At 53.7% G+C, this 19,512-nt stretch overlaps 3 protein-coding genes across 3 annotated transcripts; all 3 read left to right on the top strand.

Annotated features, from left to right (window-relative positions):
- The first annotated feature begins 9,046 nt into the window (after window positions 1–9,046).
- Window positions 9,047–9,488, top strand: Prm2 (protamine 2). The gene is made up of 2 exons (XM_041676698.1): window positions 9,047–9,299; window positions 9,424–9,488. Exons 1-2 carry the CDS (start codon window positions 9,047–9,049, stop codon window positions 9,486–9,488), a joined length of 318 nt encoding a protein of 105 aa, XP_041532632.1.
- A 716-nt stretch (window positions 9,489–10,204) lies between these two features.
- On the top strand, window positions 10,205–10,519 carry Prm3 (protamine 3). Its single transcript, XM_041675857.1, has one exon. The coding sequence runs from the start codon at window positions 10,205–10,207 to the stop codon at window positions 10,517–10,519; it is 315 nt and encodes a 104-aa protein (XP_041531791.1).
- Window positions 10,520–17,237: 6,718 nt separating this feature from the next.
- On the top strand, window positions 17,238–18,966 carry Socs1 (suppressor of cytokine signaling 1). Its single transcript, XM_041676292.1, has 2 exons — window positions 17,238–17,362; window positions 17,871–18,966. Exon 2 carries the CDS (start codon window positions 17,921–17,923, stop codon window positions 18,554–18,556), a length of 636 nt encoding a protein of 211 aa, XP_041532226.1. The 5' UTR covers window positions 17,238–17,362; window positions 17,871–17,920; the 3' UTR covers window positions 18,557–18,966.
- Window positions 18,967–19,512: the final 546 nt, after the last annotated feature.

Here is a 19,512-nt window from a genome sequence, read left to right as displayed (position 1 = left end):
TGCCACACAGCTTTCTTCCTTCTCTTGTGCTCCCTGGCCCAGAACTGGAGTTTGCTGCCAAGAATCTCGTTGGCCTCTGCCTTGGAGAAACTTGTGTTCCTCTGTCAAAGCTTTACCGCAGGGTTTGTTCACATCTCTAGGTCCAGGGAGCTGTAGCCCGCTCTCCCTAGTGCACGGCTGGTTTATCTCTTCCAGCCTCAGCAGGCTCATCTAACATGAGCATTTCCAGGGCTTGGGGCTGCGTGCCACTTTGACTCCTTGGCCTGGAGATGATGACACCAATCCTAAACCTTTTCCTGGACAGCAGAGGTGTGGGAGACAAGCGGTACACCCCCCTTCTTCACAGTTCCTAAACACATAATCCTGTGTCCGGGCCTGGGGACCTGTATTCAAGGGTGTCACTGAAAGATCTCCTCATGGGTGCTTGGGAAGTGCCATTCTAAATGGGCCTCAGAGATTTCAGCTCCCACTGTGTTTTTGTTTTTTAACTGCAGAGACTGCTCACACATGTTGTGACCTGTAGGACAAAGGCTGTGTGTCTTGTGTGCATCCCCCTTCTGTAAGCCAACCTGGATGGCAATAGGAGATGCAGTGTGTATTCAACCCCGCTTCCCTCTCTTCATATGAGCATATCGGGCAGGGTTTGGCTTGTTTTCTTCTATTTTAATCAAGAACAATAGTCCCTCTTAAGCCATTTGTATTTCTGCATTCTTGTTCCTACATCCCATACACTAATACCCCAGCACAGATATTTCTATTACTATAGTGGAAGAAAAGGGCTCCGTACCCTTTTACAGATGAAGAAACTGAGGCTCTGGCTCACACTGAGTTCCTGCAGCAGGCTGCTGTTGGAAGGAGTTTGCGGCTGGGGGGATGTGGGCACTGTGTGGTGTCCCCCAGACTCTGCAGTCAGCCTGGGGTGCAGAACGCTGTGCACTGTGCAGAGGGCCGGATGGAACTGCTGCTGGCCTCTCCCTTAGAGCAACCAACCACAAAGCAGGCACCTGGTAGGCGGGCGGGCGGGGCCGACAGGCAGGCCAGGGCAAATGAACCTCAGCTGGCCACTGCATTTCTCTTTCCTGTCAGAAGAGTGTCTTATGGGACGTGTGAGTGTGCAGGCCCACAGAGCTTAGCTGGCCCATCCTTGAGGGACACACAAGGGCTACCTACCAGCTGGTTGGCTATTTTACCCCTCACATCATGATCCAGGGCAGTGGGTTCCTTCAGGTCATTTTCCTCCTCTGTTTGCTTTTTTGAGACAGGGTCTCACTGTGTTGCCCAGACTAGCTTGAAACTTGAGGATCTTGTTTCTGCCTCCCAAATGCTGGGGTTACAATTTGGAGCCAGGACACTGGGCTTCCTCTTGGCTTTGTTTTCTTAATTCTTATGGCACCATCACTTCTCTTGTGTGCTGCGTGTGTTTATGGACGGACTGCGGCGGGAGAACTTGTGGGAGTCGTTTTCTCCCACGGAATCCTGGAGACGGAGTCATCAGACTGGGTTGCAGGAGCCCCTACCCACTGAGCCCTCTCCAGACCCTGCTCCTCGTTCTCTTGTTTACTGTTTGCTTGCATGTGTATGTGTGTGATGTGCATGTCTGTATATATGTGTCCACATGTATGTGTGTGGGTGTGCATATGTGCATGTGTGAGCGCCTGAGGCTGCTCAGTCAGACTTCACTTTACTGAGGCAGGGTCTCTCGATGAATCCAGACTTTACCAATTCCACTAGTCTAACTAGTCACCTTGTCCCCAGGGGTCTCCTGTCTCTGCTTCTGAGTGGGTGATTGCGGGTGGCTACACCTGCCTCGCTTTTATGTGTGCTCTGAAGGTCCAAGCTCTAGTCCTCATACTGCAAACCAAGCACTTTTATCCACTGAGCCATCTCCCTAGCCTCCTGCTTGCTTGCTTTTTTTTTTTTTTAAACCAGGGTCTCACTGTGTAGGCTAGTCTGTCCTTGGATTCATGGCAATCCTAGTGCCTCAACATTCAGTATTGGGATTATAGGCACTAGCACTATGCCTGGTTTGTTTTGTTTTATTTCTTCCTTCCTTCCTTCCTCCCTTCCTTTCTTTCTTTTTTGAGACAGGGTCTACGTAACCTGACTACATAGCTCTGCCTGGCATGGAGCTCACAGAGATCTTCCTGTCTCTTGAGTGTTGGACTGAGTGTGTGTGTGTGTGTCACCCACACTTCTGGCTTCTTTCCTTATTCTCAAACTGCACGCCCTTAAACGCCCACAAGAAAGAAGAGCAAATGCTTCCATCATAAAGAAATGACATGAGCTGGGGAGATGGCTCCCCAGGAACAGTATTCAGTGTTGGCATCTGGCTTTGCAGGCACACATACATGTACTCACGCAAGTACACATGCTCTCATACACGGACGCCTGAGCACATGCAAACGTGGTTCACGTGCACATACACGAAAATGACATGATAGATGTTTGAGGAAAGCAGACAGCTTTACTGTGGTTTAAGCACGTCACTGTGAACACACGTGGGACCATCGCGTGGTTCTCTATTGAAATGTACTAGCTTTATGTGTAAGTCAGGTTTAAACATCTGTTGTGGTTGTACATGCCTGTAACCCCAGCACTGGGGAAGTGGAGTGTCTCAGTTAGGGTTTCTATTGCTGTGACAAGACACCATGACCACAGCAACTCTTAGAAAGGAAAACATTCAATTGGGGTTGCTCACAGTTCAGAGGTTCAGTTCATTTTCATCATGGTGGGACATGGCAGTGCACAGGCAGACGTGGCGCGGGAGAATTAGCTGAACGTCCTACATCTTGCAGGCAACAGGAAGTGGTGCGTAACACTGGGCGGTATTTTCGGCATATATGAGACCTCAAAGCCCGCCTCCACAGTGACATACTTCCTCCAAACAAGACCACACGTGTTCCACAAGACCACACCTCCTAATAGTATCACTCCCTTTAGGGTTGTGAGGGCCGTTCAAAACTACCACCGGAGCCGGGCGGTGGTGGCGCACGCCTTTAATCCCAGCACTTGGGAGGCAGAGGCAGGCGGATCTCTGTGAGTTCGAAACCAGCCTGGTCTACAAGAGCTAGTTCCAGGACAGGCTCCAAAACCACAGAGAAACCCTGTCTCGAAAAAAAAAAAAAAAAAAAAAAAGAGGGAGGAGGGTCAGGAGTTCAAGGTCATCCCTAGCTACTTAGAAAACCAGTCAGTTCAAAGCCCCTCTTTCATCCTGTTGGATGAGTGGGTGATGCACATAGACCCTGGGGAGACGATTCTTGACTTGGCCTCTATAATTTCAATTACCCACGGAAGGAGTGCAGAGCAAGAGAGGAGGAAGCCCCCAGCACTGGGAGTGCCAGAGGCTGTCATCTCCTCCTCCTCCTCCACATAGGTTCATAGAAGTCACCTTTTTTCCTCCCTCTTCTCTCCGTCGCTCCCATCCATTTTAGTAAATACGGCCAGTGTGTGCACAATGCCAAGCCCATCACTGCCCATCGTCTACAGACACTCAGCTTTGAAGACCCCAGAGGATGACGACACCAGTGCTGAGGAAGACACACATACACAATCACAGGAAGGTGGACCTGGAAACAGAAGGAATTAGTGTTCATGGAGAAGAGGAGAGGAAGGAAGGCCGGGGCTGTAGCTGTGGCAGTCCTTCACCAGCATGTTGAGACCTGGGTTCTAGCCCCATGCTGCAGTCTCAGCTCTCTGATGGTGCTCCCCTGCCAAAAGGCTTTATTGAAATCACAATGGATGAGTGACTTGTAGCCCACCCCGTCACCAGCATTCTGGAGCCCACAAAGTCACTACTACGGTCACTTGTCTCATAGGCCTGGACAGAACATTATGGTTAGCAGAATTATGTAAAATTCTATACACCAGCCCCACCCCTACCCCAGTCAGATAGGAAGCTGAGAGGGTGGGAGTATAGGAAAGGGACCAGGGCATCACAGAGTCGAAAGGTCCCACCCCCGTGAACTACTTCCTCTAACCCAGCTCCATCTTCCACAGTCCCATCAAATTGGGACTCTATTGATACTTGAACTATTCATGTAGGGGCCCCCTCTGGTTCTAATCTGCTCTGAGAACTCCCTCACAGACACCTTTTTTGGCTTTCAATGCAGTCAGGGTTCCAGTCACAGTGAACGATCCCGGTTACATATACAGAAATAACCATACACACTTCCATGTATCTAGAAAAATTTCTAGCCGTGGGGCACAAACACCACTCACTGAGGATGTCTAAGCAGCAGTGCCCGTGGTTAGCACCCTGTGCCACTTCTTGGTCTCTAACACCACTCTGAGGGAGCTGCCTGGAGATGTGGTCTGGTTACCTGGGCTTATCTGGAAGATCTAGGAGGGTCCAAAGGCGGGCCGTGACAGCCACAATCTAAATGTGAAGTGATGAAGTGACAGAAATTATATGTGTGAACTGTTGGTCCCTGGAAGTGTTGGTGGCACTATCTTGAGAGGTTATGGAATTTTGGGGATATGTGTTAGGAATTTTTCCTAATGTGAGCTCTCTGCCGACGCAAAAATCCCAATCAAGCCAAATCACAACAAGCCAAATTAAGAAATGTCCAGGTTTAATGGGATTTCTGCGGTCTCAGGTGGCTACGAGGGGGAACTGGAAGGCTGTTAATGCGACCACCAGGAGGAAGGAAAAGAGACCATGAGGGAACTTTCCAGGGAAGCAGTTTAAATGGACTGAGGGTGTGGTCAAGATTTTGGCAGGCTCGTCTTGACCCTCCTCCGGGGAGGAGTCAAGACTTGGTGGATAGGAACGGGGCCTCCAAAGATGGAGGCCAGAGACGAGGGATTACAATATCCACCCTAGGGTCACTAGGGTGGCATTTGGAGGCTATGCCCACATCCCATTCTGGTCTAAAGGTCTCTGCTTCCTGACCCATGAAGATGTGAAGAGCCACATGCTCACTTGTCTGCGTCACTGTGACAAAATACCTGAAGGGGGTGTCTGTCTGGGTCATTGTGAGGAGGGTGCAGCCCACCTTGGTGGGGGCTCAGCCAAGGTGCTGCCCACCTCCAGAATATGTCTTCCTATGTCGGTTAACCTAATCTAGAAAAGCCCACACAGACCTGCTCGAAGATCTGTCTCCTAACTATTCTAGAACTTGTCAAGTGGACAGTATCAACCATCACACCACACTACAAGCTCCCACTCCTGCAGACAGAACCGCCCCAGCTGCCATTTTTCCCCTGCCATTGGGGGTTAAAAACCCCCGAGACTGTGAGTCAAAATATCACAATAAGCATCCTTCGTCCCCGAAGTTGCTTCTGCTAGGCATTCTGCAACAGCAACAAGAAAACCAACTAATAACACAAAGTATAAAGCACCCACTAATCCACTCTGACAAATTGATAGCAGGGTCCAGGGTAGGGTCCAGGGGAAGTTCCAGTGTGGAGGTTTCAATGGCTGGCGAAGACATATCTTGAAGAAACACAATGTCCACCCCCTAAGTATGAACCCTGCATAGAATCCCAAGCTGATGGGGAGGAATCATTCAGTGAGCATTGAGTCTCCTCAGTTTCACCCACTGCGGCCCTTAACGGTTTGATCTTCAGACACCTCTGTGAGCTGGATGTGGGAAGCCTGAGCTTGCTCTCCTTCTGGAGTAAACTCTACCCACTTCCGTAGAGCCTCATTTTCTTCTAGACTTGAAGCTCTGAAGCCACGTGGAAGATCATGCGCGGTGGCTAGGAGGTGTCTGAGACTGTTCTTTAGCCAGACTTGAAAATTCAACCTCTGAGTTATGGAATTAGAAAAAAAAAAAAAAGGTCATGTGTGAGAAACACCCAGGTATGGGGCCGAAATTCACAAGCAAAACCTGGGCTGGACATCCCGTCCTCTGCTCAGTTCCTTGCCTGGAAGCGTTTAGTCCACAAATGCACAGTTGTCCTGGGAAACCCTGGTGAGACAACTCTCAAAACTTGAAGACAGAGTGCAAACCAAAGAGTTGATAAGGAGGGAGGTGGTTTTGAGACTTTCCTCGTCCCCATATCAGCTCTGTGTTCACATCCCCATCAATCCACTCGCTGCTCCCTTCCAGGCCTCTCTGCATCTTTGGGCAGAAATATCTAGAAGCAGCTGACCAGAACATGCCTATCACTCCTCTGCCCACTGATGTGTCCCCAGAGCCAGGACACCGATGGCCTCTGGCTTCCTGGTCTGTCTCACCCCTCATCACTTTTCCTGTGGCCAGATGCCAAGCCTAAAGTCCACAGGGGAATGGAGCAGGTCGCATTCCATCTCAGCCAATTGCCATTGCTGCCTCCCTCACCTGTTGGGCCTCCCTCTGCTTCCTGCCCAACTGCCTTTTGGCTTCCCCTGCAGGCTGTACAGCAACCGAGGTGAAGTCAACACAAAAGGAAGTGAACTTCTCCTGGACACAGGATTGCCCACAGTCACCTCTTGTCAAGTAGTGTCCAAAAGATGACCTGCACCCGTGTGGCTACTTGAGGGGCCCCAGAGTTCTCACCCAAGCTGTCTCCTCCTGCAGCTCTGAGACCCTCTGGGTTTATTGGTCAGTGCCCCGCTGGGGCTTTCACTAACTTTCATAAGCTCAAGTTCCCTCAGCAAATATCCTCTGGGCAGTCTGAAGATGGGTGCTTTTTTCACAGTTCCAGTTTTGCCTGGCTTTGGATTATCTGTGGGGGCCTCGCCTGGAAGCAGGTGTGTGGCAAGCACTCACTACGAATGAATGACTGGATGCTCAAGGAGGTGCTCTCCTCAGTCACTTCTTCACTGTGACACAGCCACTGCTGATGCCAAGACCCTGCTCACCCCTCTTATGCCCATATTTGGACATGGTGCAGGTCCTCACTGGCTGTGGTCTGTGAGGTCCTGGCCTTTTTTTTACTTCACAATCCACAGGGGCCCCTCGTGTCTATAAGAGGAAGAGGGTGCGGGCTCGATAGCCACAGCCCGCAAAATTCCACCTGCTCACAGGTTGGCTGGCTCGACCCAGGTGGTGCCCCCTGCTCTGAGCCAGCTCCCGGCCAAGCCAGCACCATGGCCAGATACCGCTGCCGCAGTAAAAGCAGGAGCAGATGCCGCCGCAGCAGACGGAGATGTCGCAGACGGAGGAGGCGATGCTGCCGGAGGAGGAGGCGAAGTGAGCAGGGAGCTGGGTTTGGCTGGGCTGGATCCAGGGGGTCCAGGGACTGGGCAGAGACTGAGATCCCTCTCCTCACTACCTTGTCTCCCTAGGGTGCTACCGCCGCCGCCGCGCACACACCATGAGGTGTAAAAGATACTAGATGCACAGAATAGCAAGTCCATCAAAACTCCTGCCTGAGAATTTTACCAGACTTCAAGAGCCTCTCGCCACATCTTGAAAAATGCCACCATCGAATGAAAAACAGGAGCCTGCTAAGGAACAATGCCACCTGTCAATAAATGTTGAAAACTCATCCCACTCATGCCTCTTGGTTCTTGGGCTCTACGAAGGGTGGGTGAATGTGGGTAAGAGGGTCTGGTCAAGTGGGAGAGGCTTCAAACCTGTCAACAGCTGATTCTTAACATCTACCCCAGCCACATCTACAGATCCCGTCCCCAGAAGGGCTTCTGAGGGCCTCACCATGGCAATAGCAGACATGAGGGCCACCTTACCTGGGAGGTCTTGGGCCCCAGCCAAAGACCGTCGGAAAGTGGAGGGCCCTCAAGACGAACACCAAATATGAAGGCCAGTTGAGTTTCCAGAGTTAGGTCTAACTGGTCTGAAACTGGGGAACAAGAAATTCCAATGGATCTGTGTGATAGGCCGTCAAGACTCGCTTACCTGAAATGTCATCACCGATCCCTTCTTGGGTAAGCCCATGGGGGCCTGAGCACTTAGGCTTGGCCTTGGATTGGCCTTCTCTTGACTTCAATCCTTAGGACTGGCTTGTGTGTGTCTGCAGGCAGCAGGAGCCTGCATGGGCTGTGAGCCAAGCCTGGGCTCAGCTTATCCTAGGCCACCAGGGGACCCTCTGTACACTTCGGATGGCCTGTTGTGATTATCCTTTGTGCCTGGTTTTTTGGTCTTATGTATGCTAGGTATACTTTACCACTCTCATTGGCCTTTAATTCTAGATCCTGAAGCCCTCTTTGTTTATGGTGAAAAGCCCTCTTTGTTTATGGTGAAATCCAGCCAATATATTCCATGATAGTTAAAATCGAGGTACCAAAGCCACCATGTTGGAGATAAAAAGTACAAAACCCCCGTAAGTTTCACTAATATACACAAGTTTAATTTTTTGCCGTTAGGTAACCTTGCACATGCTAAGCACACTATGCCTCAAGCCCTAGTATGTCCTATGGTTAAACGTCAATTATGAGAGAAATCAAGGATAGCCTGGGCTAAGATGAGACTAAAGAACGGTTTCAAGTATGCCTCAGGAGAAGTGGCCCTGAAAGGTCAGGTGTGGTGGCTCACATCTTTAATCCTAGCACATGGGGCAAGAGACAGGCAGACCTGGCTAGCCTGGTCTACAGAGCAAATCCCAGGACAGCCAGGGTTACCCAAACCACGGCCTTGACTCTGTCCGGCTCAGCAGTAACTTTGATCAACACAAACTTCCTACATGAGAATATGTCTGGCACTTGTTTGGACGTTTTAGTAGTTCAGTGTGTCCTTAGTGTATGTACATGGAGAAGGTGGGAAGCTTTTCCCACCACATGACAGTGTGAGGACAGAGGCTGGGGCTGGGGCTGGAGGTGATTTAAATGTTGGTAGAGTGCTTGCCTGCCCCGGTACCACAACAATGGCACACACCATGCAACAAGGGAGGGACCAGAGAAGTTGAAACCCTGTCTCAAGGGCTTTAAGGCAAGGCAAATAACTTAGCCTGTGTCGCCCTCACAGAGGGGCCTGGGCAGGGTGGGAACAATCAGGGGTGGGCCGCCAGGTCACAGTGGGGTTCCCCTTTATATATGACCCCTCCTCGAGCCCCCCACACCAGACCATCATCACCACCAAGAGCAGGTGGGGAGGCTTCCGTCCTCCTCCTTCTATCCAGTCAGCTGCAGCCTCAGCCCGGAACCTCCTGATCTCCTGGCACTATGGTTCGTTACCGAATGAGGAGCCCCAGTGAGCATCCATACCAGGGGCCTGGGCAAGACGATGGACCCGACGAGCAGGGGCAGGGGCAAGGGCTGAGTCCAGAGCGTGTGGAGGACTATGGGAGGACACACAGGGGTTACCACCATCACAGACGGCGCTGCTCGCGTAGGAAGTTGCATCGGATCCACAGGAGACGCCGGTCATGCAGGAGGCGGAGACGTTCCTGCCGCCACAGGAGGCGGCATCGTAGAGGTAAGCACGCAAGAACCCCAGAACCTTGACCACCTGTGCTGCTGCCCAGCAAGGCAGGAGTGCCCCCATCCAAACTCTGCTGCCTCCCAGGTAGCCTAGCAAACCTTTACTTTCCTTCCCAAAGGCTGCAGAAGATCCCGAAGGAGGAGGAGATGTAGGTGCAGGAGGTGTAGGAGGCGCTACCACTAAGCCTCCCCAGGCCCATCCATCCTGCCTGGAGCCAAGGAAGTTGCCTGCCCAAGGAATAGCCACCTGCCCAAGCAATGTCACACGAGGCCACACCACCGTTCAATATTGATGTCTGAGCCCTGAGCTGCCAAGGAGCCACAAGATCTGAGTAATGAGCAAAGCCACCTGCCAAATAAAGCTTGAAACAAGATTCACTGGCTGCTGTCTCCTTTTCACGAGCGTCATGGACCGGAGGGAAGGGAGTAGGGACCATTCCAAATTATTGTCAGGGAGGAACCTGAACCTTGGAAGGATGGTGAAATGCTAATCTCACCCAAAGAGGAATTCTACCTCTGAAACATAAGCGGAAATGCACAAGGACTTGGGAAGTGAACGAGTTTGGGGCTCGTTCTTCCCACCGTAAACTAGGCACACTTGAGTTCCTAGAAGGTTTGCCTGACATTGGTGTGTTGGTAACTAACTCCTGTCCCTTCAAACTCCTGTCCCAGACATCAGCACCCTCTCCAATCAGCCCTCCCAGCTCATAGGGCCATCTGAGCCAGTGATTCCTGGAAAATGAGTTACCAGTGCAGCTTCAAGTTCCAGGGTGGGGGAGGGTCACCCTGGAGGGTGGTGCCTTGGAACCTGTTTGTGAGGTCAGCGCCACGCCCACTAGCCTCACACCCTCTCACCGCCCAAGCTGCCTCCCTCCTAGTCCAGAGAGACAGGAGTGGGTGATGGGTTCCCGCTGTGCCAAGCTCAGCACTGGCCATGGCACGGCCCAGAACACAGGTCACAGCCGTGGCCACGAGTCCTCCATGAAGAAGCTCGTGGCCTGTGTGAGTCAAGACAACTTCTCCCTGTCATCAGAGGGCGAGGAGGAAGAAGAGGATGAGGAGGAAGAGGAAGAGGAGGATGAGGAGGAAGAGGAAGAGGAGGAGCAGATACCGGTGAAGGGCAAGCTGCTGCTGCTGGGGTCCGAGAAGCAGGAGAGCTCCGAGGACAACGCCGTGGCCCAGCCAAGCCCCGAGCCCAAGCAGACGCACTCCTGACCCATCCTGAGGCCTGCCTGGTGATGGGTGCCCATCGCCACTCCAGAGGAAGAGGACATTCAGAAAATAAAGAGTCTCCAAGGAACTCCTGGTTTCCCTCTTTCCCTTCATGTGTGCGCTTGGAGAACGGCCACTAAGAGTGGGGCGCATAGCTCGGGGGACACTTGCCAGTCACCGTCAGGGTCAAATCGAGGCAGGCTCTATGTAGCACTGACTGGGGTAATCCTCCTGCCTCGTCCTCTGAATGCTGAAATTAACAGGCTCAGACACAGATCTGACTTGCTCTTCTGCCCCACCCCTCCTTAGGAAGTTAGTTCTTGGCCACTCAGGAAACTCATTCCTCTTGCCAAGGCAGCACAACCCTAGGAAACTTAGAAGGTCCAGGTCCTCGTACTTGCACTGGTGGGGTCTGCAACCTTCCTGATCCTAGGGAAGCCTGTTTTCCCTTGACTTTCATCACCCTGCCACAAAGGCTTCCTCCAGCCAGCCTGGGGACCTGGATCATGGGGAGGGTCAAAAAGCCATGATGAGTACACGAGGTCTTCAGAGGGTTGGTGGGGGAACTATGAAGGATGAGCACCGAGGCCCTTCAGGTATGGTCCAGCCTCCTTTCCACACAGCGAAGGGACAGCCAGGCTGATTTGGAGAGGTGCAGAAGCCTCAGGGCTGGCCCATGTCTAGGTGTGCTGCCCAGAACAGGGGTCTAGATGATACAACTTTGGAGAGGTGCCACTAGCCACTGCTCCAGAAATTGTGGGTTTAAGACTACAGGACCCCAACCTGTGCCTTTAATTAGCAGCACTTGGGATCAAACCAAGGGCCTTGTATGTGCCAGGCAAGCGTTCTACTCTGGTTCATGTGATAGTTCTAGCCTCTCTGAGGACACTTAGCCAGCTGGTCTAGCACAGCCCATGATTCATAGCTTCCATAACATTTCAAATGCCTCTTCCATAAATAAGATCATATCGGTGAGCCCCATGCTATGAGGATGTGGACACAGATCTCGGGGGAGGGGAAGCTACTATCCAGCCTGCATTTGCAGTCACTGGGATGCTTCCAGGCCGAGCTGGCTGAAAAGGATGAGTAGAATAGGCAGGGCTCAGTAAACCAGGCAGTTTCCACAATGGGCCATCTGGTGTGTATATTAAAAAATTAACTGCCGGGCGGTGGTGGCGCACGCCTTTAATCCCAGCACTTGGGAGGCAGAGGCAGGCGGATCTCTGTGAGTTCGAGACCAGCCTGGTCTACAAGAGCTAGTTCCAGGACAGGCTCCAAAACCACAGAGAAACCCTGTCTCGAAAAAAACCAAAAAAAAAAAAAAAAAAAAAAGAAATTAACTTAGAGCTCTGCCTGAAATCCCAGCACGTGGGAGGTGGGTGTCATCCTCAGCTGCACAGGGAGTTCCAGGCCAGCTCACTGAAACTGTTTCAACAACAAAAGATGAGTTAAGTGGCTCAATGGTTAAAGGAACTTGCCATCAAGTTTGGTAACCCGAATTCAGGAGAGAAGCCATTCCTGAGAGTTCACACACACACACACCTGCCAGTAAATGCTGGCCATGAGGGGCAGTATCGCAGGAATAGTGCAGTACAGAAGCTTGAGCAGGGCCATGTGGGCAGAAGGATGGACAGCATCTCAGAGCCAGAGCTGTGGGAGCACAAGAGTGATCTAGTAGAGTGGCTGAATATTGGGAAGAGCACACCGGCATCACTACAACCTGACCTTTTCTTTTCCGGGCTAGGGGCTGGAGCAGAGTCTGAACACTGAGTTCCATTGGGAGGCTACCAGCACCCAAGGGTTGGCATCCTAGCTCAATAGAAGTAAGGGCTCATATCAGACTGAGGGAACCTCACGGCATACCCAAGATCAGACTTCAATGCAAACTAGGCTTTGAACCTGACGCTCAACTTCTCACCTGGGAAGGCTGAGAAGGTGGGGTCCATTCCAACCCCTAGTCATTCTGCAAGTCTTTGGTCCAAGCTGCTAACAAATTAGGGCACACTGCCTCACTGCCCACCCACTGCTATACTAGCTGACCAGGTGGAAAAGGAAGAGAGTTCTGCCGCTCTCAAGGCCTTGAAGCACTGACCGCAAACTGGTCCTCACCTAACCTCATGATACAAACTGTTAATATTTCCAATGTCAATGTCACTGTGAGTTGGATGCAATGGTTTATGGTTTATTATACCTCATCCCACAAAGCTGGGAAACTGGACTCTGGAGAGGTGAACACAGGGACGAAACAAGAAGCTAGGTGCGAACCTGAGATGCGACCTCAACACAATCTGACCCACAGGGCTCTGAAAGCTGCCCCGCCCTGGGGAGAGGGCGATGGGCAGGGCTTTGCCATACCTGTCACCCTCTGTGGCCTGTGCCATCATAATAGGCCAAGCTATATAACTAGGTGCTGTGGGACTCCCCAAAGCTGGGCCTGCAGGAGGAGGAGGAGATCTCTGCCCCTCCAGTTGTGGCCTCCAATGGACACCAAGATGCAGAGCCTTTCCTCCACCCACCCCCCTCGGTCCCAAGGCCACACCTGTAACCAGTGCAGCTACAGCCACCACTGCCGGAGCTGCAGCCAGGCAGGCCACCCGAGCTCCAGTTCAAGCCCCAGCCCCAGTCCCAAACAAACCATGCACTCCCGACACTCACCTAAAAATCGCGGCTGCTGTTCCAAGAACAGGAAGACCTTGGAAGGGAAGGTGAACAAGAGAAAGGCTGTCAGGAGGCGGAAGCGGACATACCGAACTAAGAAGCGTAGCTCAGGTACCTGCCCAGTGGAATAGTGGGAGACTCTGTGAAGAGGGCCACGGAGAGCATGGGAAGCTAGTATTAAAGGCGGCCCCTTTTCCATTTCTATTTTTTAGGGCGAAGATACAAGTGAGACACTCATGTTGTTCCTGTGTCCATTTGATCCCAAATGGAGACAGCCATCACTAGGGGATGTTGGGGAAGATGCTGGCAACAGGAACATGTCCTTGCAGCAATTTCTATGCAACATGAATTAAAGCAATTGAGTGAGCAGTTTTGCTTTTTGTTGTTTTTGAAAACTAATAAAGTAACACTTATTGTGTCTCAAGCAATATCAATCATGGTTATGTGTGGGTACATGCCACCCTGTCAAGACGCAAGACTGGGGGGGAGGTAGGAATCAGCCACATCATTGGCTGAAAGTTCAAGAGTTTCACATTGAGTCCCTGGGGTGAGTCTCTGCCCACCCCCATTCCCTTGCTGGAGACCGTTGGGGTTTGTCCAGGCTCTGTTCTGTCCCTACATGGCTGGCTAGTGGCCCTAGTGGACCTGAGATGCTGTTCGGGAACCCTAAGATTGCCCGTGTTTAATAGGGCCTTTGGTCAGTCAATTTTCTGTCTGCTTCATCTTACCCCACAACCATCCAATCCCTCCCATATGGGGACCATTTACCCCCACCCCACCCCCACCTCCTGTCAAGAGTTGGGCACTTTCAAAAGCCCTTTCAAAATCACACACACTGACCAGGGACAGCGTTTCCCAGCGATAGCGTTTCCCAGCATTGGAAAGAGAAACCAAAGGTTTGGTTTCTCCTCTCCACCCCTCCCCCTCTCCCCACTACTAGAGAAAGCTGGCCTACAGGCCAGATTGTGTCCCACCTCTCGTATCCCAACCCAAATAGCAGGTTTATGACCACAGCACACAGGGGATCAACATCTCTCGCCCCAATTTCTGTAGTACGGGAGGCTGAACCTAAACTAAGGTCATACCTATGCTCTACCAACAATTCCATCCCTAGCCTACTGTGTTCCCTTTAGACACTCCAGCCCTGGGAGTATAGAGCAGGCAAAGTCAGAGGATGGAAGACAAACGTGTCAGTCTTCCTAGTATGAACATAAAGATTGAGTTCATAGACCAGAGTAGCATAGACTGGACACATAATCTCAGCATTTATCAAGACCCTACCTCAAATAGTGCAAAAATCTGTCTATGTTGTAAATGGAGCACTCTGCTCTGGGCCCCAGGACGGGAAGCTATGTTGTTCAGCACATTTCTCTTTCCCTCCGGCATCTGGATTTGGTTTCGTTTTGATTTGAACTCACAACTTTTTAGAAACTGAAACCAAGCTGTCTGCAAAAGGCTGAGGAAACTGCATCCAGTGACTACCCTGACTCACACTGGACTTTGTGACCATGCCAGGGTACAAGGGAAACCGAGACTCAGCTCATTTGCCGGACCCTGGAGTCTCCCTTGTTTAGGGGTGCAACGAGACAATGACTGAATCCCTCAGCTTCTTCGTTAGCAGACAAACCAGCATGGACATCGGGAGTGTGGCAGTCTGTAGTGCAGTGAACGGAGCAAAGGCTTTGGGGTCAGAACCTCGGCTGTGCAGTGTCTAGGCCATGAACACATGGCTTATTGTCTACCGCTGTAGAGACTGCACCACTGGGCCCAGGAATTAAGATAGGGAAGTGCTAAGCATGTAGTCAGCCTAAGCCAATAGGTCACAGCAAAGGAAGTGGAAGTATGGTCCCTGAGGAGAAGCAAGCCAGGGCAGGGGTGAGGTGATAAGCCCTCTGACTGAGGGAATGAGGGTAGCTCTCATGAGCAGTTGCTGGAGTTGCCAATGTGAGTGGGGGTGGTAAGAGGCCTAAGGCCATCTGCTATTTATAGGGTTCCTTCTGCACAGGCCTGCCAAGGAGACTGGAGGAGTCATCCCAGTCTTGCCACCCTCTGGCAGGCCCACCCACCTCGGCTCCAGCCCTCCTGCTGCCAAATCCCAAGGGTTACTGTACTTGGGTTTAAGTACCAGAGACTCCCCCCTCCCCTTTCAACTTTGCCTGCTCTAGTCTGTACTTCCTGGGCTGAGGTTTCCAAAAGGAGCACAGTAGGCAGGGAATGGAATTCCGTTGGTAGAGAATTTGCCTATGACCTTAGGTTTAACTTCCAGAACTACAGAGAGAAGAATAATAACTGGGGTAGATGATGTCGACCAGTGGGCAGAGTGCTTGTCCAGCATGCACAAGGTCCTGCCTTCAGTTCCCAGCCCTGCATAAACCAATCCTGGTGATGTCTGCCTGTAATCCCAAGACCTGGAGCTAGAGCTAGAGGATCAGAAGTTCAAGGCCAACCTTGACCACGTAGCAAGTTTGAGGCTAGCCTGGGCTATATGAGACACTCCATCAAAGATAGTAAAAGGAACACAAAGGACAAGGCCATGAGCATGTGGTGGCTCTAACACACCTCCTGAAGGCACTCTCAGAGCGGAGAGAGGCAGTGCAATGCCCAGCACAGCAGCAGAGGGCATGGCTAGAAGATGCTGAGTGGAGGAGAACCTGGGACCTAAGACCAGCCTTTACCCACTATGTTACCTATGTTACCCCATCACCTACCAAGGTGTGGGCCAACCACAGCTCCCCCAGCCCAGCCCAGCACTGCTCAGCGTTTTCTTTCCTATCCCTCCATAGATGTTACACCAGTGACACTACCAGCCCCAGTCACACAGCTTCAAGGAGCTCAAGACAAGGACACTTAGCTATGCTTAGGATGAAATGTGGTGCTCTGGGCTCAACCTGGGGAAACTGAGGAAGGGAGACCCAGAAGACCTGGCCCCAGAGCGGCGACCAGCAGATTAGCAGATATCCGAGAGAAGCCTGTAGAGGGCAGTGTACGACACAGAGAAGTTTGCACGCGAACCTCTTCATCCGCCTTCATTCATAAACATCACCACCAGCCAGGCACCTACTCATGGCCTTCCTGGACAAACCGAACCGAATCACGAAACCATACAGTGTCCTAATGATAGGTCTGACCGCCTCGATCCCAAGGTGTACACGGAGCACGGGAGCCCTTGTGCAGGCATGCTTGCTAGCGTCCTAAGAGCGTTCTGTAAGGTTGAGGCGAGAGGGTGGGGAGGCAGAGTTTTGGGGTTACAGCTGAAAAAGCCTTATTTTTTCCCCTACTGGGTTCGTATGGAGGTGCCCAGCCATTGTTAATCACAGCCCCGACCCGGGCCTCAGTTTCTTCAGCTGCCCAAGTAATGGGAGTGCAGGGAGTGTGAGTCCAGGCCGCTGGGGACCCAGCCCAACCCCACCCGGTTTCCGAGGAACTCGGCCGGGAGCGGGGGCGCCCCTCCCGCACCGCCTTAGGCTTCCTTTGAAGCCTCTGCGGTCAGGCCACCGCTTCCTGGGAAGCCCAAGCCAAGGCCAGGCTGGGTGGCCGACGGGAGGGGCCTGCGAGTCGGGCTCCGAGGCTCCAGGGGAGGGCGGTGGCCCCGCCGGGCTCCAGGACTGGCTCCCGGGCTCCAAGACAGGCCGAAATTGCCAAGGCTTTCGGGTCCTGGGCGGTAAGGACCCTGGAAGGGAGGAGCTTCTTAGGGGGGCGCAGGCTCCAGACGAGGCGAAGCCCAGACCAGAAGGTTGCAGACACCGGGAGGAGAGGAGGCGTGTTAACGCCGCAAGAGCATCCCACCCGGCCAGCTGCAGGGATGTGGGGGCGAAGGTGGCCAGAGCAAAAGAGCGGGCACCAGGTCTTAAGGTGGCTATTCCAGACACAGATCAGAAGATTCGGGGCGGAGCCAGAACCGCAGGACGCAGAGGTCCCCAATCAGGGCAGGTGCGAGGCAAGACCCAGCTAGGGAACAGACTACAGGGAGAGCCGCCAGAGAAGAGAGAGGACTCGCTGGAAAGAGAAACCGAAAGCGGCGGTGGGTGGGACCTGTGGGTGGGGCCTCCCTAGTTTAAGAGCCTGATGCTGGGGCGGGCAGCAGCAGAGCGAGCTGCGGCCGTGGCAGCTGCAGGGCTCCAGGCCCCGGAGCATGCGCGACAGCCGCCCCGGATCCCTCAGCCGCGGCGCCCCGCGTCCCGCCGCCAGGTGAGCCGGGGCAGCGGCGGAGGAGGAGGCGGGCGGGGATGGGAGGAAGGGGAACAGAGCCTCGCAAGACTGGCCTCGTAGACTGCGTGGTGGGGTCGTAGATGCCTCGTCTCTGGCGCCCGCCCGCCCCACTGGCTCGTCCAGGCGGACCCCCGCGCGCGCGGGGTGCTGTCAGCGCCGCCTCTTCGGCCCTGAGCCCAGATCGCCCGCCCGGGTTCCAGTCCCTGGCGTGGCCAGCAGGCGGCAGCCGCTGGGCGGCGAGCCACCAGCGGGGACGGCCGGTAGTCGGGCCCCTCTCCACGCCCCCTTCTCCACGCGCGCGGGGAGGCCGGGCTCCACCGCCAGCCTGGAAGTGTTCCACGTACGAGAACGGCCTACTTCGCAGATGAGCCCACCGAGGCTCACAGCCTCCGGGCGGATTCTGCGCTCCGCCCTCGGTCCTTGGGGTCCGCTGGCCGGCCAGCGCCATCCGGACGCCCGGCTCACTGCCTCTGTCTCCCCCCATCAGCGCAGCCCCGGACGCTATGGCCCACCCCTCCGGCTGGCCCCTCGTGTAGGATGGTGGCACGTAACCAGGTGGCAGCAGACAATGCGATCTCCCCGGCAGCAGAGTCCCGACGGCGGCCAGAGTCCTCATCCTCATCTTCATCCTCGCCGGCTGCCCCCGCACGTCCGCGGCCCTGCCCTGCGGTCCCGGCCCCGGCCCCTGGCGACACTCACTTTCGCACGTTCCGCTCCCACTCCGATTACAGACGAATTACGCGGACCAGCGCGCTCCTGGACGCTTGTGGCTTCTATTGGGGACCCCTGAGTGTGCACGGGGCGCACGAACGGCTGCGTGCAGAGCCCGTGGGCACCTTCCTGGTGCGCGACAGTCGCCAACGGAACTGCTTCTTCGCGCTCAGCGTGAAGATGGCTTCTGGCCCCATGAGCATCCGCGTGCACTTCCAGGCCGGTCGCTTCCACCTGGACGGCAGCCGCGAGACCTTCGACTGCCTCTTCGAGCTGCTGGAGCACTACGTGGCGGCGCCGGGCCGCATGTTGGGGGCCCCGTTGCGCCAGCGTCGCGTGCGGCCGCTGCAGGAGCTGTGTCGCCAGCGCATCGTGGCCGCCGTGGGCCGCGAGAACCTGGCGCGCATCCCTCTTAACCCGGTACTCCGCGACTACCTGAGTTCCTTCCCCTTCCAGATCTGACCGGCCGCTGCCGTGCCCGCAGCATTAAGTGGGAACGCCTTATTATTTCTTATTATTAATTATTATTATTTTCCTGGAACCACGTGGGAGCCCTCCCCGCCTGGGTCGGAGGGAGTGGGTGTGGAGGGCGAGGTGCCTCTGGCTTCTGGCCGGAGACCCCATCCCGCCTCTCGGGGGGCTTCCCCTCCTGGTGCTCCCTCCGGGTCCCCTGGTTGTAGCAGCTTGTGTCTGGGGCCAGGACCTGAACTCCACTCCTACCTCTCCATGTTTACATATTCCCAGTATCTTTGCACAAACCAGGGGTGGGGGAGGGTCTCTGGCTTCATTTTTCTGCTGTGCAGAATACCCTATTTTATATTTTTACAGCCAGTTTAGGTAATAAACTTTATTATGAAAGTTTTTTTTTAAAGAAAAAAGATTTCTGGAGCGTATGTTTTGGCCAAACGTCCTGGGTTGGGGACAGGGGTATGCAGATTCACTTTCTTGAAGTGGTTGGGGATTTGGGCAGCGGACACAGCTCCACCCACAGCACTGGGGACCAAACTGCCAGGCTACTTTTGGTTTGTGTTTGGAAAGATGGCGGCTCCAGCCTGAGCTCTCCTGGTTATCCGTGCCTGGTCTCTGCCACCCCTGCTTGAGCGAATCCAACAGCCCCTGACACTTAGTATTGCCTTGTTCCCAGTTTACAGAGAAAGCCGAGCGACAGGTCATTGTGCCAGACCTCTCCTGGTGGAGGTGGGCCCTTTTGGCTGCCCACCCAGCATCATTTGAAAAGGATGACAGAGAGGAAACTTCTTTGCTCCTCTGACCACAACTACTTCCAGGAAGAGGGTGGGGCAGAGCGGCCAGGGCTCACCGAGTTTTTGGAAGGAGTGGCGAGTTCTGCAGTCAGAGGGGATGATGAGCCGAGCTGGCTTGGCTGTTGCTTCCCACCCTGCTCTGCCTTGTGTACTTTT

The sequence above is a fragment of the Microtus oregoni genome, unplaced genomic scaffold, assembly GCF_018167655.1.
Source record: "Microtus oregoni isolate MIOR12 unplaced genomic scaffold, Mior012 000027F_ref0000203, whole genome shotgun sequence".
NCBI classification, from domain to species: domain Eukaryota; kingdom Metazoa; phylum Chordata; class Mammalia; order Rodentia; family Cricetidae; genus Microtus; species Microtus oregoni.
Note: the sequence above shows the minus strand (reverse complement) of the source record. Positions and strands in the feature narration are given on the sequence as shown.

Coding starts and splice junctions, on each gene's coding strand:
- Socs1 (XM_041676292.1), top strand. CDS start 17,921: ATGGTGGCACGTAACCAGGTGGCAGCAGACAATGCGATCTCCCCGGCA.
- Prm2 (XM_041676698.1), top strand. CDS start 9,047: ATGGTTCGTTACCGAATGAGGAGCCCCAGTGAGCATCCATACCAGGGG. Junction 9,300..9,423: donor CAGGAGGCGGCATCGTAGAG/GTAAGCACGCAA, acceptor TCCTTCCCAAAG/GCTGCAGAAGATCCCGAAGG.
- Prm3 (XM_041675857.1), top strand. CDS start 10,205: ATGGGTTCCCGCTGTGCCAAGCTCAGCACTGGCCATGGCACGGCCCAG.